The sequence below is a fragment of the Bos indicus x Bos taurus genome, chromosome 23 (assembly GCF_003369695.1).
Source record: "Bos indicus x Bos taurus breed Angus x Brahman F1 hybrid chromosome 23, Bos_hybrid_MaternalHap_v2.0, whole genome shotgun sequence".
In the NCBI taxonomy this organism is placed as follows: domain Eukaryota; kingdom Metazoa; phylum Chordata; class Mammalia; order Artiodactyla; family Bovidae; genus Bos; species Bos indicus x Bos taurus.
In genome coordinates this window covers 4,593,952-4,613,077 of record NC_040098.1, presented here as the reverse complement: position 1 = coordinate 4,613,077, position 19,126 = coordinate 4,593,952, and the positions used below count along the sequence as shown (strand labels likewise).

Below are 19,126 nucleotides of genomic sequence, written 5' to 3'. Positions count from 1 at the left end.
ACATTGCTTTCAATAAGGAATTTCTGTGGATTTCACTTCTTATAAGGCAATAGAGGTGTGCCTTGTAAGAACAAGAACAGCAGCTGGGCACTGGGGTTTGGGTCCCTAGCCCGACGCTCGCTGGCTGTGTGACTTGAAGCAAGCATGTACTCTGGTCTCGGTTTCTGTGTGTAACCAGGGGGGACGACATTCTTACAGATGTTGTCAGGACTGAGTGAATGAACATAAGTAAGCTGCTCAGGATAGCACCTTGCCCTTAACAGGTGCTATGTCAGTGTTCATTCAGATCCAGCAATTCTCACCAGGAAGCTGTTTGCCACCCCAAAGTTGGCCATCATTAAACCCACCTATGCACTGGAGTTGCTAGGTGAGGAGGCTGTGACGTAGAAACTGACAAGGCTTTGTCTGAACTCTGACCTCACTAATCATCAGTGCTCTAAGTATACAATCTCGGTCCTCCACTTATAGAGTCTACATATGAGAGCTTACTGTCCGCTAAGTCACTGACAAAATTCAAAGACATACCACATACCATAGCTCTGCGTGTCTGAGTGATGATCTCTGGACAGTGGAAATGTGATTTTTTTTCACTTGTCTGTATTTTCTAGTGTTTTACCATGCACGTGCACCATTTAAGGCTCAAGATATCATTTTCACTGATACATCCTCTTTACTCATTGTATCAGTCTTGCCTGATCCAGGCGTCTCTCCAGTAAAAGGTGTGTTAATTGATAGAAGTGTTGTTTGTTGTCAGAAAGAATGTGTAGCTTGTGGTGACTGACACAGTTTAGCTGAGAGATTTTGGGTAAGTCCTTCTCTGAGCCACATTTCTTCATACATAAAATATGTGGGCACAACAGTGTCTTTCAGGATTCCTGCTGGTGGGCTCTCTCCCTGACCTGGGACTGAACCCGAGCTTCTGCATTGGCAGCACGGAGTCCTAACCACTGGACCACCAGGGGAGTCTCAGGATTCCCCCTGGTTCTAATATTCTGTGACCATCTTACACTTTTCAGATGGGAAGCAGAAACAATAGGGTATATGCTAAACCCTTATTTGTTCCAGCTTTGCTACCCTAGAGAATCTGTTGGGAACCAGTATGGTATAATAATAATCTTCTCATTAATGTACAAATTTATTTGCACAGGTTGTAATGTTTTCTTTCCTGATCACTTTATCTATCTTTACGTATTTATTCTGGCTGTTCTGGGTCTTCGTGCTGCGTGTGAGCTTTTCTCCAGGTGTGCGACACAGCCTGCTCATTGCAGTGGCTTCTCCTGTTGCGGAGCAAGGCTCCGGGTGCACGGCCTTCGGCAGCTGCGGAGCATAGGCTCTGGGCGCACAGCCTTCGGCAGCTGCAGACCACGGGCTCCCAGGTGCACGGCCTTCGGCAGCTGCGGAGCACAGGCTCTGGGCGCACAGCCTTTGGCAGCTGCAGAGCACGGGCTCCCAGGTGCACGGCCTTCGGCAGCTGCGGAGCACAGGCTCTGGGCGCACAGCCTTCGGCAGCTGCGGAGCACGGGCTCCCAGGTGCACGGCCTTCGGCAGCTGCGGAGCAAGGCTCCGGGTGCACGGCCTTCGGCAGCTGCAGCACGTGGGCTTGGTGGCTGTGGTCCCCAGGCTCCGGAGTGCAAGCTCAGTAGCCCACAGGCTCAGTTGCTCCCAGTTCGAACCTATGCCTTCTGCATTGGCAGATGGATTCTTTACCACAGAGCCATCAGGGAAGCCCTAGTTTATTTTCCTTATTAAATATAAAACGATGCAATATATGGCGAAGAATGAGAAAGCTGAACTATAAAAATGTTTTCTCAAAGACCTGTCAATTGTCGAGGCACATTTGTGGGACAGAACCTCTTGAAATAGCCTGTCTACATGAGGAGACATTTCAGGTTGACTGGCCAACAGATCATTTCCACTGCTGAAACTTTGACATTGCATCCATCTAGTAAAATCGCTAAAGAAAATCTAGATGTATTCTGTGAAGCCTGGGAATCCCAAAGCAGTGACATGTCAACACTGCTGAGAAATCAGTGATGTGCTTGAAGGAAAATGAGGGGAGAAGTATGGCTCCCTTTCATTTCCAAAGCCAGTGAAGAACAACGCAAACCTGAGATCATTAAAGTCAGACACGCCTGACTCTGAGGAGCAAGCCAAGATAGCAAGCTTGTTCTCAAGCTGGGTTTGCTAACCTCTGCGAGAGGAGCAATGCCAACTCCAAGACTGAGAAGTGGGAGGATCAGGAGAATGAGATTGTTTGATATGGATGGAACATGTCCAGTATGGCATATTCTCTCTATTTATTTACTGCTAAGTCACTTCAGTCGTGTCCGACTCTGTGTGACCCCATAGACGGCAGCCCACCAGGCTCCCCCGTCCCTGGGATTCTCCAGGCAAGAACACTGGAGTGGCTTGCCATTTTCTTCTCCAATGCATGAAAGTGAAAAGTGAAAGTGAAGTCGCTCAGTCGTGTCCGACTCTTAGCGACCCCATGGACTGCAGCCTACCAGTCCCCTCCGTCCATGGGATTTGCCAGGCAAGAGTACTGGAGTGGGTTGCCATTTATTTACTAGGGGTCACTAAAAACTTACCAAGATTTAATTCATCAACTCGAGGTTTTTGCTGAGAGGGTCTGAAGCTTGCTTCAAGTGTATAAGCTTTCTCAGAACAACTCAAAGATAATGATAAGCTTATGCTTTTCCTGGAAATAAATAAGCTTGTTCCTCTCTGCCACCAGCTCCAGACAATAATTGAGATACCTTTGCAGAATCAAGGGGCTTCCCTGATAGCTCAGTTGGTAAAGAATCCATCTGCAATGCAGAAAACTCCGGTTCGATTCCTGGGTCGGGAAGATCCACTGGAAAAGGGATTAGCTGCCCACTCCAGTATTCTTGGGTTTTAAGACACTTTGGGCAGAATCAAGTGTTTCTAAAGGCTGATAAGGGTATTATAAAGGTAAGTTCCATGATGGCTGTTTTGGTTCAACTTCTCGCACTTTGCTATAAACTGCTGAAGAAGCTTTAGATGGAAAACAGATGGGTCTCAGTTACAAATAAAGATTCTGTGGATGGTAAAACTTGAGAAGCTTTTGAGGTCAGATCTCGCGAATACCATGTGGCAATGCTAACCTTTTAAGAAAGCAAATGATCCTTTATGTTTCAGAAATGCAACAATTTTGCAGAGAAAACAAACTGAAATATTGCTTTATTTTCTGATCACAAAACCGACTGTGAAGCTTTCTGACAACTAATAAATGCCAAGGTAGTTGCTGTTAAAAAAAAAATTTGGAAATGAAAGAAACACTTAGATTTATCAAAAGGCAGGAAAACTCAAATTTCATACCTGTATTTATGAATGATGGCATTAAATAATTTCCCATCTCTCCAGCAGGTGGTGAAATTTTCACACCGAATCCCAGCATAACCCTCCGTGGCCTGCTGCGTCCACAGTAACAGTCTCTCTTTCGCTGACATGTCTTCTGACTCACCAGTAACATGGATATCAGATATCTAAACGGAACAGAGAATGGTAAACCATTAGGAAGGAAGGAAGCTAACTCAGATTAAGAGCCTACTATGTGCCAAGCACTTTTTACTTAATCCTCCTCTCACTTGTAAGATGACAATATTTCCCCCATCTCCATCGAGGGAACCTGAGTTTCAAAGAGATTAACAGATAGAAAAGGAGGATTTAACCCAAGCATCTCATTTTTATTTTTATACCGAAATGTCCCAGCACTGAAAAGTCTCCAATCCTTTTTACTAATCAGATCTGTTCAAACAACTTAAGCACATGTTTTTCCAAGTTCAAATGGGTCACAGTAGAACCTACAAATTAATCTACGTTACCCATCTTCAGAGCAGAATCTGATCCAGCAGGTATTCTGTGTAAAGAAAAGGAGAACAGCCCCCTCTCCAACTAACCACACTGCTTAACTGTTTGGCCAGAAGTCTTTCTGATTTTCTCATGAAGCTTCGTTCAGTTTACCCAATGGGAAATTTTCATCAAATAATTTTTCCCGATACTTTGTTTGCCTTATTTTTTTTTATCTCTTCCACTGAATGATAATGAAACAGTCACCAGTTCACATGATCTCCATTTGCTCGTGGCCCTTTGATAAGGGTCCTATTTAACCTGCTGATAATGACGTTAAGGCACCAAGTGACTCTGGCAGGGGTCAGACAGTGACTCCCCAGCCGGGATTAACACCAGCAGACAGCTGTTCCCTCAGTCAGTGGTGATGCCAAGCCGGGGGTCAGGACAGGCGGCCGACCAGGGTCAGATGGAAAGGAAGGCGGTGGGGCGGGGGGGGGTCATCCTACACGGGAAGGAAAACCCCTCAAGTCCGGACCCAGCCTCGAGAGCTGGCCACCGGTCCCCTCACTCAGGGACGCCCTCCAAGCCGGGGCGGTCAGGACAGGCGGCTGACCAGGGTCAGATGGAAAGGAAGGCGGTGGGGCAGGGGGCGTTATACTACATAGGAAGGAAAACCCCTCAAGTCTGACCCGGCCTAGAGAGCTGGCCACTGGTCCCCTCACTCAGGGACGTCCTTTCAGGCCTGTGAGCCAGCATCCTCTTCTATAAAACAGGGGACAGCAGGCAGGAGCAGGGACTATTTAAGACTCTCTTCAGTCTGAAGTCTGAGAGGCTAAGACACTGTAAAAATGACACAGAGGTAGAGGTTCACACAGGCAGGCAGGCAACTGACAGCAGAAAACTTAAAAACCCGGACTAAAGCCCTTTAGTCTAGAAAGACGAATGGATAAAGATGTGGTGCCCGTATTCACTGGAATATTACTCCCTCATACAAAGGAATGGAACAATGCCACTTGCCACAACATGGACGGACCCAGAGATGATCACACTGACACGTTTATGTGGAACCTAAAATACGACACAGACGAACCTATCTACGAAACAGAAGGAGACTCCCGGTCACAGAGAACAGGCGTGTGGCTGCCAGGGGGAGGGGAGTGGAGAGGGGGCGTGGGCGTGCGGGACTGGCAGATGCAAACTATCACACACAGGGCGGAAACCAACAAGCTCCTGCTGCACGGCACAGGGAACCAGAACCAGGACCCCGCGGGGAACCAGAATGGGCTGCACGGCACAGGGAACCAGAACCAGGACCCTGCGGGGAACCAGAATGGGCTGCACGGCACAGGGAACCAGAACCAGGACCCCGCGGGGAACCAGAATGGAGGAGGATATGAAGAGGACTGTAGACACAAACGTATAACTAAGCTGCTCTGCTGTAAAGCAGAAGTGTACACTTCAATAAAAATTTTTAAAAAGATCTATGCCTGTACAAGTAAAACTAGCTGTTTCTGGAAAACCTGAGAACACAGGGTGGTATTTATAGCAGTATAAAAAAAAGGGCAATAGCTGGGTAGAGGCAGGGACTGATTTCTGCAGGGTCACGAATGTTCCAGTCCAGTCAAGGGCCAAAGGTAACTGCCTATTAACAAGGAAAGTCAACACATTTCAACCATATGGTAAGTTTAACAGGCTACAGTGCTGCCCAGCACATCCAGGATTAAGGAAGGAGAGTTAACAGGCCTGAAAATGACTAAACATCAAGCAGGAGAAAATAATATATTTTATTAAATGAGTTCCTGAAAGTTCCCAAATCTTGTAGCATGTTACACTCACATACACTCTATCAGACCACTGCACATGCAGACACTAGTTTAAAAGCTATAGTTTTAAGGGGTATATTCAAATATGTTATGAACCAAATTTTAACATATCAAAGACCACTAATAAGTTAAGCCTTTCACCTTCTCCTTCAATTTCCAATCAACTATTATTCCCACTGGGAAGTTAAAGCATTTTTAGATATACTGTTACCACTCACCATTGCCTGCATAGGTATATCTAACTTTTATATGTACCTAGAAGGCAATGGCACCCAACTCCAGTACTCCTGCCTGGAAACTCCCGTGGATGGAGTCTATTAGGCTGCAGTCCATAGGGTCGCTGAGGGTCCGGCATGACTTGAGTGACTTCACTTTCACTTTTCACTTTCATGCATTGGAGAAGGAAGTGGCAACCCACTCCAGTGTTCTTGCCTGGAGAATCCCAGGGACGGGGGAGCCTGGTCGGCTGCTGTCTATGGGGTCACACAGAGTCGGACACAACTGCAGCGACTTAGCAGCAGCAGGTATATCTAACTAAGATATGGTGCAAAAAAATTAAAAAGAAAAATAAACCAAATGCTAAACACTGTAAATCTGAAGTTGCCACTCACGACTCCTAATATAAAATCAGCAGAACAACCTGACTCCTCCATCAACGGCAGGCCAGGTGGGATTCTAGGAAGGAACCAGGCCTCTTCCTCCAAATCCTAGAGGCACATAGAGATCACAGAAGGTTTCAGCTCCTGCTGTCTGGGTTCAAATCCCAAGTGCAATTGCTAACAGGATTAAGACCCAGAGCCACTTAACGTGGGCAGATCTAGAGATGGCCAAACTAAGTGAAGACAGAGAAAGACAAATGTCATATGGTATCACTGATATGTGGACTCTTAAAAAATGATACAAACGAATTTATTTAGAAAACAGAAAAAAGACTCACAGACTTAAACTTATGGTCACCCTAGGGGCAATGTAGGGGGAGCAATAAAATAGGTTAGGATTAACATATACACGCTACTATATATAAAAGAGTTAAATAACAAGGACCTACAGAGGTCTCTACACAATATCTTGTAGTAATCTGTACTGGAAAAGAATACAAAAAAGAATATATACATATATATATAAATTAATCACTTTGCTGTATATTGGAAATCAAGGCAACACTGTAAATTAACTCCACTTCAATTAAAAGACAAGACCTAGAGCTATTCACATCATCTCCCTAAAACCCATCTTCCTCCTTTTTGAAACATAAATGATGATATAACAACATCTTTCTAAAGTTTAGACAAGATGACCTACATTAAGTGCTCAGCACAGGGCCCACAGGTAGAAAACTCTACAAATGTCAGCTTCTCCCACCATTTGATGAGCAGTACTTGTTGCTTCAGGCCTCTCACCAGCGACCTGCCAGCCAGCATCCAACACAAACAAGATGTTTCAGACCAGAGCTCCTCCTGGACGCTGGAAGCCTGCGTGACTCTCCTTCGAGCCACTGCCGGCCGCCACTGGAGGGCACGTGCTTCCTCCCACGGAGCCTCTCGGACCTTCTTTCACCTCTGCTTCCTCTCCCCAGACCCAGTCTGCCTCCACTCCCAACTTTCCAGAAGCATCTATCCTGCAGGAAACAAAATCTGCTCACCTCCACCACCCTGCTTCGGCCTTTCCATTGAAACCCCGCCACCACGCCCCACAGCGCGTTAAGTCCTGGATACCAGCAGGCACACGGGCAGGGCACATTTCCCACCTCCCCCGATGATGGGAAGCAGCAGCTCTTAGATCATTATCTGTGGCACAAAGACCTCGCCTTTGCACATCTGGTCACTCTTGTGCCACCATCTACTTCCCATCCTCAAGACGACCCATGTTCCCGGCATCTAGTATCCGCTGGGGGTCCCTGTCTGCATCCAGGGACCCATCCTCACAGGTCTCAGCCTTCTCGCCATGCTGACCAGTCACATAGCCTCAGCTGGATCTCGTTACCTTGAACCTGATCCAGTGCACTGCAAGTCTGTGGCTTCCGACAGCAAGGGCCATTTTTCCCGCTCCCCAGCTCCAGTGGGACCGACCAGAGTCCCAGCAGCACCGTGCGGTCCTGCACTGGCCCGACTCTGCCCCGTCTCTGAGCCCTCCGCTGGCTTCGCCGCCTCCTCCCTCTGTCTCCACCACGTGACCCCTCACTTCACCCGCTGTCCTCAACTTCCTCACCCCGCAGCCACCCAGACGAGCCTCAGCCCCGATCTAGGCAGGCTGTCTCCTCTGTGGGGATGTCCGCATCCCACGTGGACCACCACCTCCTTGAACCCCAGCTCTGATCTCGGCCAGGGGCTCCAGGAAATGCGCCTTTTCTCCTCAGTGTCCTCAGTGGCCAGTCTTCCTATCCCTCCGCGAGTTTCTGTCCACTCTCCCCCGTGTGGTGAAGCGCCTACCCGCCTGCTCTCCTTGTGTTTGGCATCGCCTTTCGTCATCTTCACAGAGGACAGAGAGACGTGTAAGGGCCCTGGCCTGTCACCCTGGGTCTCTGTGAGGGGCTCCCCTCTGGGTGTTTGCTCTCAGTATGTACAACACCCAAGTCTCTTCCATCCTAAATTGAGTAAAAACAAATAACCTTCATAAACCCGGTTTCCTCTGTACTCAGCACCATCGGAGAAGGCAATGGCACCCCACTCCAGTACTCTTGCCTGGAAAATACCATGGACGGAGGAGCCTGGTGGGCTGCAGTCCATGGGGTCGCTAGTCGGACATGACTGAGTGACTTCACTTTCACTTTTCACTTTCATGCATCAGAGAAGGAAATGGCACCCCACTCCAGCGTTCTTGCCTGGAGAGTCCCAGGGACGGGGGAGCCTGGTGGGCTGCCATCTGTGGGGTCGCAGAGTTGGACACGACTGAAGCGACTTAGCAGCAGCACCACCTCTCTCTCGTTGGTAAAGCACCTGGAGAAACCACTCTGCACTTTGTAACCTTTATCTTTACTCTTCAGCCTGTTGAGTCTTGGCTTCTGTCCCAGTCATTCCATGGAAAGTAAGAAGGGGTGAGCAGACAGAAAGAGGGGGTCAGCGCTCGTGACTCTGCTCACAGGAGGTGGGAGAGGAGATGGTCTGTGCAGCGTGGGGAGGGGTCAGGTGCGGAGCGTGGGCGGTCCCGCCAAGGGTCAGCGCTGCCAAAGCTGGGCACCTGCACACTTCCTGTGCCCTGGAGAGACAGCAGCGGACTCTGGGGGGGGCGCAGGCTGCCCTGGGACTGTGGGGAGCAGAAGCAACTACCTTTAGTCAAGACCACCACCTCCAGGTTCCTGTGTCAGCATCAACCCCACCTAAGACACAGCCACGACAGACCTAGAACCACACGGGGCTCAGGAGAGCCTCCCGCCTCTAGAACCAAGCCCCGGTGTCAAGTGAGTAACAGTCTCCTAAACAGGCCCCGCGCACCACACCCGCCCCTCACCCCACGGACACATCGATCCACGTCAGTCTTGGCTGGTCTGCCCAGGCCCAGGCCATTCGCCTTCTGTTCCACGGTCAAACCACACGGCATCAGAGGCCCTCTCTCCGCAGGGGCTCTGCTCAGGCCGCTTCTCCCCTGGAGCGTCCCCACCGCCCATGCCCAGCTCAACATAGACTGAAGTGCTCAAGGGGCGGGAGACCTGCTGGAAGGGAGAGAGGGGAAGGCCAGGGACAGGGAAGGGGAGGAGGGAGGGGGAATGGAGGGAGGGGGAGGGGAGGAGGGACGGGGAGGAAGGCAGGGAGGAGGGGGAGGAAGCATCAGAAGAAGTGTCATGTTTGCACTGGGGATGAATGAGTTTTAGCCTATCATGTAACCCTTGTCACCTTAGGAAATAAAAGGTTTCCAACTAAGGTCACTTCGCAGTAACTGCCATACCCCCAGCCACTGTCTAGGAGTGCCCGGCAGCGAACCCAGGCCTGGAGATTACTCAGCGAGAGCCCAACGCTACCCAAGTGTCATCTCGTTTCTGTAACAGTGTCATAAACTTAACCCGGGATATAGTTTTGAAATGTCTTTTCAATGCAAGAAAAGAAGCCGACACCTCCATCAGAATGCTCACTTGACTTCCCTCCCTGCGGATGCGGGTGGGGGGTGGGGGTGGGAGGTGTGGGGGGGCAGGCATGGAGGGCCAAGCCTCCCGTGCTGGTCAGCTGAGGCTGCCAGCCTCAGTCCTCTAAGCAAAGTCAAAGCCACGAGAAGACTGGGAGGCAGCCACACCCGCTTTTTACCACTATGCTGTCATAGTTCTGGCATGTGGGAAGGGAGGGCACGCCAAGGGCCAATTTCCAAAGCTAACTCACACAGTCCCCAGGAGACTATTCACAGTTCTATCATATTTAATTCTATCTAAGGCAAAGGCAATTTTTAAATTTTTAAAAAATAATTAGAATTTATGAAAAGGTTAAATAATCAGACATGTAACAGCAGAAAGGCAACATCTCTGAGGCTGAGAAGACTAAGAAACATAACTCAGAGAAGCTATGACTATAGGAAAGGATTAAGGAATCCAGGGAACTCTAACTGGAAGATCGAGGAGCCTGCTGTCAGCCCCTGGTTTCACTGGTGAACAAGCTGAGGACACAGGAGGCTCCGGGACATGTCCAGGGTCTCAGCAGGCCGGCTGGGAGGGCCCGAGGCACGGACCTGAGGCTCCTAAATTCCAGCTCAGGACCTGCAAGAGGAGAGTGAACTCTCTCCTTCACATTTAGAATAGACACCTATCCTGCCAACTCGGACTGATCTTTCCTCCGGGTCAGGAAGCCCGGTGGGTGCTCACTCTCAGTGCTGGAGAGATGTCTCCACTCGACTGTGGTTAAGGGTTAAGGGTCAAGGTGGAGAAGGAAATGGCAACCCACTCCAGTGTTCTTGCCTAGAGAACCCCATGGACAGAGGAGCCTGGCGGGCTACAGCCCATGGGGTCACAAACAGTCGGATACAACACTAGACTATACTCACACTGGTCACAGTGGCCATCATTAAAAAATCTACAGATAACAAATGCTGGAGAGGGTGTGCAGAGAAGGGAACCCTCCTACAGAGCTGGTGAGAATGTAAGTTGGTGCAGCCACTATAAAAAACAGTATGGACGTTTCTCAAAACACTGAAAATAGAATTACCATATGATCCAGCAATCCCACTCTTAGGCGTATATCCAGGCAAAACTGTAACTCGAAAAGATAAACACACCCCTATGTTCATAGCAGCACTGTCCACAATAGCCAAGGCATGGAGAAGACCTGAATGCCCATCAACAGATGAACGGATAAAGAAGACGTGGCACATATATACAACGGAATGTTATTCAGCCACAAAAAAGAACAAAATAACGCCATCTGCAGCAACATGGAGGCAACTAGAGATTATCACACTAAGTGAAAACATCTCAGAAAGAGAGACAAATGCCACGTGGCAATACTTCTATGTGGACTCTGAAATATGACACAAATGAACACATCTATGGAACATAACAGACCCACAGACAGAGAGAATGTTGTGGTTTTGAAGGTCGGGGAGGCAGGGAATAGTAGATGCAAACTATCATATATGGGAGGGATAAACGGTCCTACGGCACAGCGCTACACGGGGACTATATTCAGAGTCCTGTGATAGACTATAATGCAGAAGAACATAAAAGAGAATGTGTGCATATACATACACACACACACACATACATGTATATATATAACTGAATCACTCTGCTATACAGCAGAAATTAACACAACAGTGTAAATCAACTAGACTTCAATTACAAAAAAATTTAATTAGAAAAACATTTAAGTCTTCTGACTCAAGAGCTAAGTCCCCTTTCCTCTGCCACACCAAATCGACAGTGACACTCCACGGCATTTCAGGAAGAGTTTTGTCTACTGAGAAACCAGCTCATTTTACAGAAGCAAAAACCGACACGGTGGGTGTGGGAAAGCTAGTTGTCAAACGTTCCTCCCTGCAGAACCCAAACCCCTACTGGTTCAGAGAGCTGGACGCGAGCACCATCCACCGAATTTCAATTCCTTCACATATTTGTGTTCAAATCTACAAGAGAGTTTACACTCTAATTGAGAGAGTTCAGGTACTACCAAGGAGGAAAGCAGGAGGTTGGAACAGGTGATCTCAGGATGCTTCCACCTCTGTTAACACAATGATTTCAAGAGTGAAAGCTGATCCTTGGGGGGAAAGGTACTGCAGAGCCACGGAGGGCGGTGACCTGTGTTCCACCCCCAACCCCACGGCTTCCTGGGCCTTGGTCTCCTCTCACGGAGATGTCCACACACACACACACACACACACAGAGTTCAGAACTGTGCCTGCCCATGTGAGTGGAAGGGACTGCACCATACTGGGGGTTATTCCTAACAATTTTTTACTCACACTGCTGGACACTCTAGTCAGGCAAAAGCAAATTCCATACTGAATGTGTCAAAACACACAAATATTTCCAAGCCTGTATGTTTGCTTTCAAAGACAATCTCTTCAACGATGTTTCAACTGTTTTGGCAGAAACCGATGTAATCAACACATTTTTAGTGTCTGCTTCCAAGTTTCAAAAATGTGTGAAAAGGCTCCACAAAATATTCTTAACTGCAAAGAGGGCACATGTATTTTGAAAATTGTATCTCGTTAAAAAACTGCCTCCCTAAAAGGAAGAGGTAAATAGAGGATTAAAGCAAAATAAAAGCTGATAAAATTCAAGTGCTGATGCTCTACATTAAGGGTCACCTTGAGCAAAGGTTCATTTATTTCTTATTCAAATACAGGATAAATTAACATAGATTTAACTATTTCTCTTGTACAGCAAAGGATCTGAAACTTTGACATGTCCTTCCTTTAACAGAAAAGACAGAAGCATTTTAATGCTGACACACAGCCACGTTCTGTGCAATTATTTTAGAACTAAATTTTCACAAACTGGTTATGAAATCTAAATGAAGACTAGAAAAAAAAAATACCCATAAATACATTTTCATTTAAAAAGATGAACTGTTTCAGAAAGAAATGAGTTAAGTCAACTGTAAACCAAATGACCTTTGCTTACGAGATCTAGAAAAACGGCACTGATGAACCTATTTGCAGGACAGACACAGAGAAGGGATTTGCAGGGGGAGGAGAGGGCGGGGCACGAACTGAGAGAGCAACGATGACACATACACACTACCACGTGGAGAACAGATGGCTGGTGGGAGGCTGCTATGGGACACGGGGAGTTCAGCCTGGTACTCCGACACCCTAAGGGGTGAGGTGGGGAGGGGGAGGCAGGCTCAAGACGGAGGGAATATATATATATATGTGTGTGTGTGTGTATAATTATGGCTGATTTGCATTGCTGTACGGCAGAAACCAACACAACACTGTAAAGCAATTATCCTCCAATTTAAAAATAAATTAATTTTTAAAAATCTACAGAGCAAAAGCTACTATAGAAAAGGAGAAATACTTAGAATTTATCCTAGTCCTTGAATTCTAAGTACAATTTTGTAGCTTAAGATTCATAGAAGACTTGGTTAAAGAAAACTCTTCTGAATAAGTATTATGTTTCAATGAGGCAGACAGGATGAAGCACAAGCTGGAATCAAGATTGCCGGGAGAAACATCAATAACCTCAGATATGCAGATGACACTACCCTTATGGCAGAAAGTGAAGAGGAACTAAAAAGCCTCTTGATGAAAGTAAAAGAGGAGAGTGAAGAAGCTGGCTTAAAACTCAATTCAGAAAACTAGATCATGGCGTCCAGTCCCATCACTTCATGGCAAATAGATGGGGAAACAGTGGAAACAGTGTCAGACTTTATTTTCTCGGGCTCCAAAACCACTGTAAATGGTGACTACAGCCATGAAATTAAAAGACACTTGCTCCTTGGAAGAAAAGTTATGACCAACCTAGACAGTATATTAAAAAGCAGAGACATTACTTTACTGACAAAGCTCCATCTAGTCAGAGCTATGGTTTTTCCATGGGCTTCCCTGGTGGCTCAGACGGTAAAGTGCCTGCCTATAATGCGGGAGGCCGGGGTTCGATCCCTAGGTTGGGAAGATCCCCTGGAGAAGGAAATGGCAACCCACTCCAGTATTCTTGCCTGGGGCTCCAGTCCATGGGGTTGCAAAGAGTCGGACATGACTGAGCAACTGAACTGAACTAAAGTTGACTATTCATGTATTATTCTAACATTTTGAGTGTTTCTGAATTATGTTATTCTGATACAATGGGAAGTCAATTAATAAAATATCCAACCCTCCTTTTACTCAGATGCTGATAATGTCACTTGTACACTATGCACACCCCTCCCCATCCTTCCCTCCTTGGCTTTTCCCTGCACACCACTGCCCTATTCACGGCAATTCACCAAAGGATGAAAAGAAAAGGAAGGTGAAAAGAAGTCAGTCTGAACTAGTTTACATGGCTGTATGACAGGGTGGGACGTCAAAATGACAAAATTCTCCCTTGAACCACAGTTTGGCTTTCTGTTATTTCAATGATCCCAGTCTAGCACAGTCCGAAAATATTAACGGAAACTTTCAGAAATAAACAATTTTTAAGTCTTAAATGGCACAACGTTCTGAGTAGTGAGACAAAATCCTGCCCCGTCCAAGTCCGTCCCACCCCTAAGAGGAATCACCCCACTAGTCACTTCATAAATGTCTTGGTTATCAGACTGACTATTGTGGTTTGGCCACCTGATATGAAGAACTGACTCACTGGAAAAGACCCTGATGCTGGGAAAGATTGAAGGCGGGAGGAGAAGGGGACGACAGAGGATGAGATGGCTGGATGGCATCACCAACTCGATGGACACGAGTTTGAGTAAACTCTGGGAGTTGGTGATGGACAGAGGGCCTGGTGTGCTGCGGTTCATGGGGTTGCAAAGAGTCAGACACAACTGAGCGACTGAACTGATTGTGGTTTCTCAGTGAGTGTATTCAAGGAACGCTTATCTTCATAATGGACCTAAGATGCAAAAGTGATGCCAGTAATTCAGCTACTCTCCTACTGTGCCTAATTTGCAAACTAAACTTCACTGTAAGTATTTAAGTACAGCAAAAGTACAGTGTATACAGAGAGGGCTGAGTACTATCCAGTTTCAGGAGTCCACTGGGAGCCTTGGAATGTGTCCCCTGAACATACAGAGAGTACCATGATATCCACGGTCCAGATCCCCAAAGCCTCCAGGGCATCTAAGCTTACAGCCACACCCCCAACATCTGTAATGAAGAAACGATGGGATGTGTTGGTGTTGGTTAGACATATAACAGGCCCAGAATAAATGGTAGAGAAATCAAAGAAGAGGGGGCTGGAGGGAGGGGTGAAAACACAGCACAAGGGTGTGCAGTGGAATCTGCGGATTCGCAGGAATTGAAAGAGATGCATGCAGGGGAAGGTGGGGAAGTAGCAGCCGCTCTAAGCCTGGCTGGAGACAGTCCCCGGCGAGACCCAAACCCTCCCTCACCCCGGCAGAGAGGCCTGAGCAAGTCATCAGGTCTCCTGAGGCTCCACGTCCTCATCCGTAACTGGAGTGAACAACAGAACCATCTCATGATGCTTGAACAGCCCCGTGGGGGTGCCGAGCATGCAGCAGGGCTCCACAAACACCATGCCTATTAATAGTCATGTCATCAACCAGCCCCACATCCTCCGTTTCTGGAATGGGGACCCGAGACCTGGAGAAATCGCAGGAGGCATCCAAGGCACCCGGCTCTCTGGCAGCAAGGCCTGGCGGGAACTCACACCTCCTGCCTCCGGGCCCGTGATCCACACCGCTTGCCAGAAAACACATGATGAGGGGAAAACGAGGGTGATGCTGGTTTTCAGAATTTAATGTGGTTTTCATGAAATGCAAGAGAGGGTGCCTGAAACATAAGCAGTGTTCTCACATTCCACCAGAAGATACTGTCATTCAGTTAAATCCAGGGGAAGGCTTCATCTGGGGATGGCTCCACCACCCCAGGGGCCACTTGAGAACATGGAAGGAAATGAGCGCTCTGGCCACAGTCTTGACCGTCAGAATCACCAGCCCGCAGTGATCCTGTGTATCAGGATCGCTGTAGTTCACATCCAGCCACCTATATATATACTTTTTTTTTTTTAATTTATGTGTCTGCGCTGGACTGTAGATGCAGCACGCAGGATCATTCAGTTGGAACATGCAAACTCTTACTTGTGGCAGGATCTAGTTCTCTGACCGGGGATGGAACTTGGGTCCCCTGCACTGGGAGCACAGTCTTAGCCACTGGGTCATCAGGGAAGTCCCACAGCTTATTGCTTAAGAGCTCCTTAGGTAACATTTATACGTGGTCAGTCAGAAAAACAATAACCCATAAAGACAGAAAATAACCATCTTTGTGGAGATCAGCACAAGATTGTGAAGAAATGGGACTTGTGAAACTTAAGGATGAAGAAAGCTTTGTGGGAACAGCTCAAGGGCAACAGCAAGCTCCTCATCACAAGTCCAGGGAGCATGTGCGTCAGACAAAGAAGGGGCCCCTGAGCTCATCACACCCTGCCCCTAATCGTGCTGCACCCTGGCCACCTCTGTGGGTAACACTCACCCTCCCCAATGAACATCAGCGCTTAGAAACATCAACCTCTGCCCCAAGCTCACAGCATCTCCTTTAGAACTCTGACAGTTCATGTGGGATGCTAAGCCATCATTGACTCAGCTACTCACATCTACTGTGCGGCCTTAAGGATCTTATTTAACCCGAGTTTCCATTTCTTAGTTCCAGAAAAGAGGAACTGTCTGTTTCACCTATTTAATACAGTTCTATTTAATACAGTTTTTAAGAATGATCAAAAGACGATGAGTCTGAAAGCGTTTTCTGCTTCCAAATCAATATGCAACTCTGCGATGCTTCTGTTTTCACTTATACCTCCTTACCCTAGCAAAGCTATAACGTACTATGACATTTACATCCAGTATGTGCCCAAGGAGGGCCAGCTGAACTCCCTTCTCAGAACCCCAGAGCCTGGAGGACCACCCAAGGTCAGCTGATGGGGCAAGGACTAAAGGGGAGGTCGGCTGGTCACCTAGAGCAAGAATGACAAATATCACAGGAACTAGGAAGTTCAAGGCAGAGGCCTAAAGTAAGTCTAAGCTGAAGAAAAGTTCAAAGAATTGTACACTATTCCATTTGGAGATTAACTCAAACATCACTGAGCCCAATCCTTACACATAACTGAGTGTAAAGATGGCTCAAATAGAGAAGCAATGAAAAAGATTTTGAAGGGACTATGTCTTGCAAACAAATGCTGGCTAACAGGACATTGTAGGGGCTGAGAGCTCTCACGTCCATCCAATTCTGAAATGGAAAATGGAGAATCCAATATAAAATAAAGAGCCATGCACAGTTCTAACCAAAGATAATTAGGCAGAGTCCACCTCCAAGGTTCTGGGAAGAATGCAGTGACAAAGAGCAGCAAGCTATTGGTCTGATTCTGTTTGCCACAGAACCATCTTTAAGTGGACCACAGCAAAGTGAGACCTCAAAATCCTCAGATAAAATAAGGACTGCTGCTGCTGCTGCTAAGTCGCTTCAGTTGTGTTCAACTCTGTGCGGCCCAACGGACGGCAGCCCACCAGGCTCCCCCGTCCCCGGGATTCTCCAGGCAAGAACACTGGAGTGGGTTGCCATTTCCTTCTCCAATGCGTGAAAGTGAAAAGTGAAAGTGAAGTTGCTTAGTCGTATCCGACTCTTCTCGACCCCTATGGACTGCAGCCTACCAGGCTCCTCCGGCCATGGGATTCCCCAGGCAAGAGTACTGGAGTGGGGTGCCATAAATAAGGACTAGCCCTCATTAAAAAGTCTACAAATAAATGCTGGAGACAGTGTGGAGAAAAGGGAGCCCTCCTACACTGTGGGTGGGAATGTAAATTGGTGCAGACACTATGGAGAACATGGAATGGAGGTTCCTTTAAAAACTAAATACAGAGCTACCATACGATCCAGGGATCCCAAGCCTGGGGATATATCTAGAGGAAACCATAATGCGGAAAGATACATGCACCCCGGTGTTCACTGCAACACTGTTCACAACGGCCAAGACATGGGGATGACCTAAACACCCACGAACAGGTGGATGGGTAAAGAGGATGTGGTGAATACACACACATGTATATATGTAACACTGCTCACATAAAAAAGAGCAAAATAATGCCATTCGTAGCCACATCTATGGACCTAGAGATGATTATATTAAGTGCAGTAAGTCAGACAAACTCATGATTGCACTTCTATGTGGAATCTAAAAAATTATACAAATGAATTTGTTTACAAAACAGAAACAGACTCAGATACTTCGACAACAAATTTATGGTTACCAAAGGGGAAGGTGGGGGGAGAGAATAAATTATGAACTGGGATTAGCATATACACACTAATATTATAACAAATAATTAACACGGACCTACTGTACAGCAGTGAACTCTACTCAATATTCTGTGAGAAAGTGGAAGTGTCAGCCACTCAGTTGTGCGTGACTCTTTGCAACCCCAGGGACTGCAGCCCGCCAGGCTCCTCTGTCCATGGGATTTCCCAGGTAAGAATACTGGAGTGGGTAGCCATTCCCTTCTCCAGGGGATCAATATTCTGTAATAACCTTAGGGAAAGAATCTGAAAAAGAATGGTTATAGGTATGTGTATAACTGAACCACTTTGCTGTACATCTGAAATGAACACAACATTGTCAATCAACTACACTCCAGTATAAAATAAAAATTGTTTAAAAAGTGAAAAAATAAGACTATTTATTCCATTTTGCATTCCCATAGAAGATGTGAGCCTTTGTTAAGTACCTCCATATCACAACTATTTAACAAATCTGGTTGACAGGTTTATGACCTATTTTCACATGTATTTTCCATTGAAGTTTCAAAAATCATTAGCTACACAAAGTATAAAGAAGGGGTAAAATCCTTGGCATGAAGATAACACAAGGGGGGAGAAAAAGGCTTATGTACCACTTAAGAAACAGATTTTAAGTTTCCACTCATCAAAATGTGTAAGGCTTCCTTGAAGCCAAATTGTGAAAACAAACAAACAAACAAAAAACAGATGGAAAACATATGTGAGCAAAGCCAAGTGGCTACATTCATAAACACACAGCGACCAAGCAGCTTTCTTTCACACTGACCTCCATCCATGTCAGACCTACACAGACAACGGACTAGACCGGATGCTTTCTTTTTCAATGTGACCACTGTAAAATGTAAACAGAAAGCATGACATAACACTGCCAAGGATGGGGGTGGATGCAAACAGGGAACCAGCTTCGGGAGGGCCAACGAAAGTCAACGACGACCACACACACTGGCCCGAACAGAGCTGCATCTGGTCCCTGGGCAAAGAATCTCTACCCGACAACACAAGGACTTTGCCACGAATGTTTCATATCACATTTACCTCTTATTTCTGGACTTTTTTCTTAAAAGGCAAAGCCATCAACTTAAAGAAAAACTCATCAACTTCCACTACTAACATGTACAGGACACTGCTTG

At 46.9% G+C, this 19,126-nt stretch overlaps 1 protein-coding gene across 23 annotated transcripts in view; it reads right to left on the bottom strand.

The window, feature by feature from the left end:
• The window catches only part of DST (dystonin), a 520,430-nt gene that overhangs the window by 226,497 nt on the left and 274,807 nt on the right, over positions 1-19,126 (bottom strand). For all 23 annotated transcript variants that reach the window (XM_027524344.1, XM_027524350.1, XM_027524347.1 and 20 more), the window contains one exon: positions 3,340-3,506. In XM_027524344.1, coding sequence (XP_027380145.1) covers positions 3,340-3,506 — 167 coding nt within the window. The remainder of the gene's footprint in view (positions 1-3,339; positions 3,507-19,126) is intronic.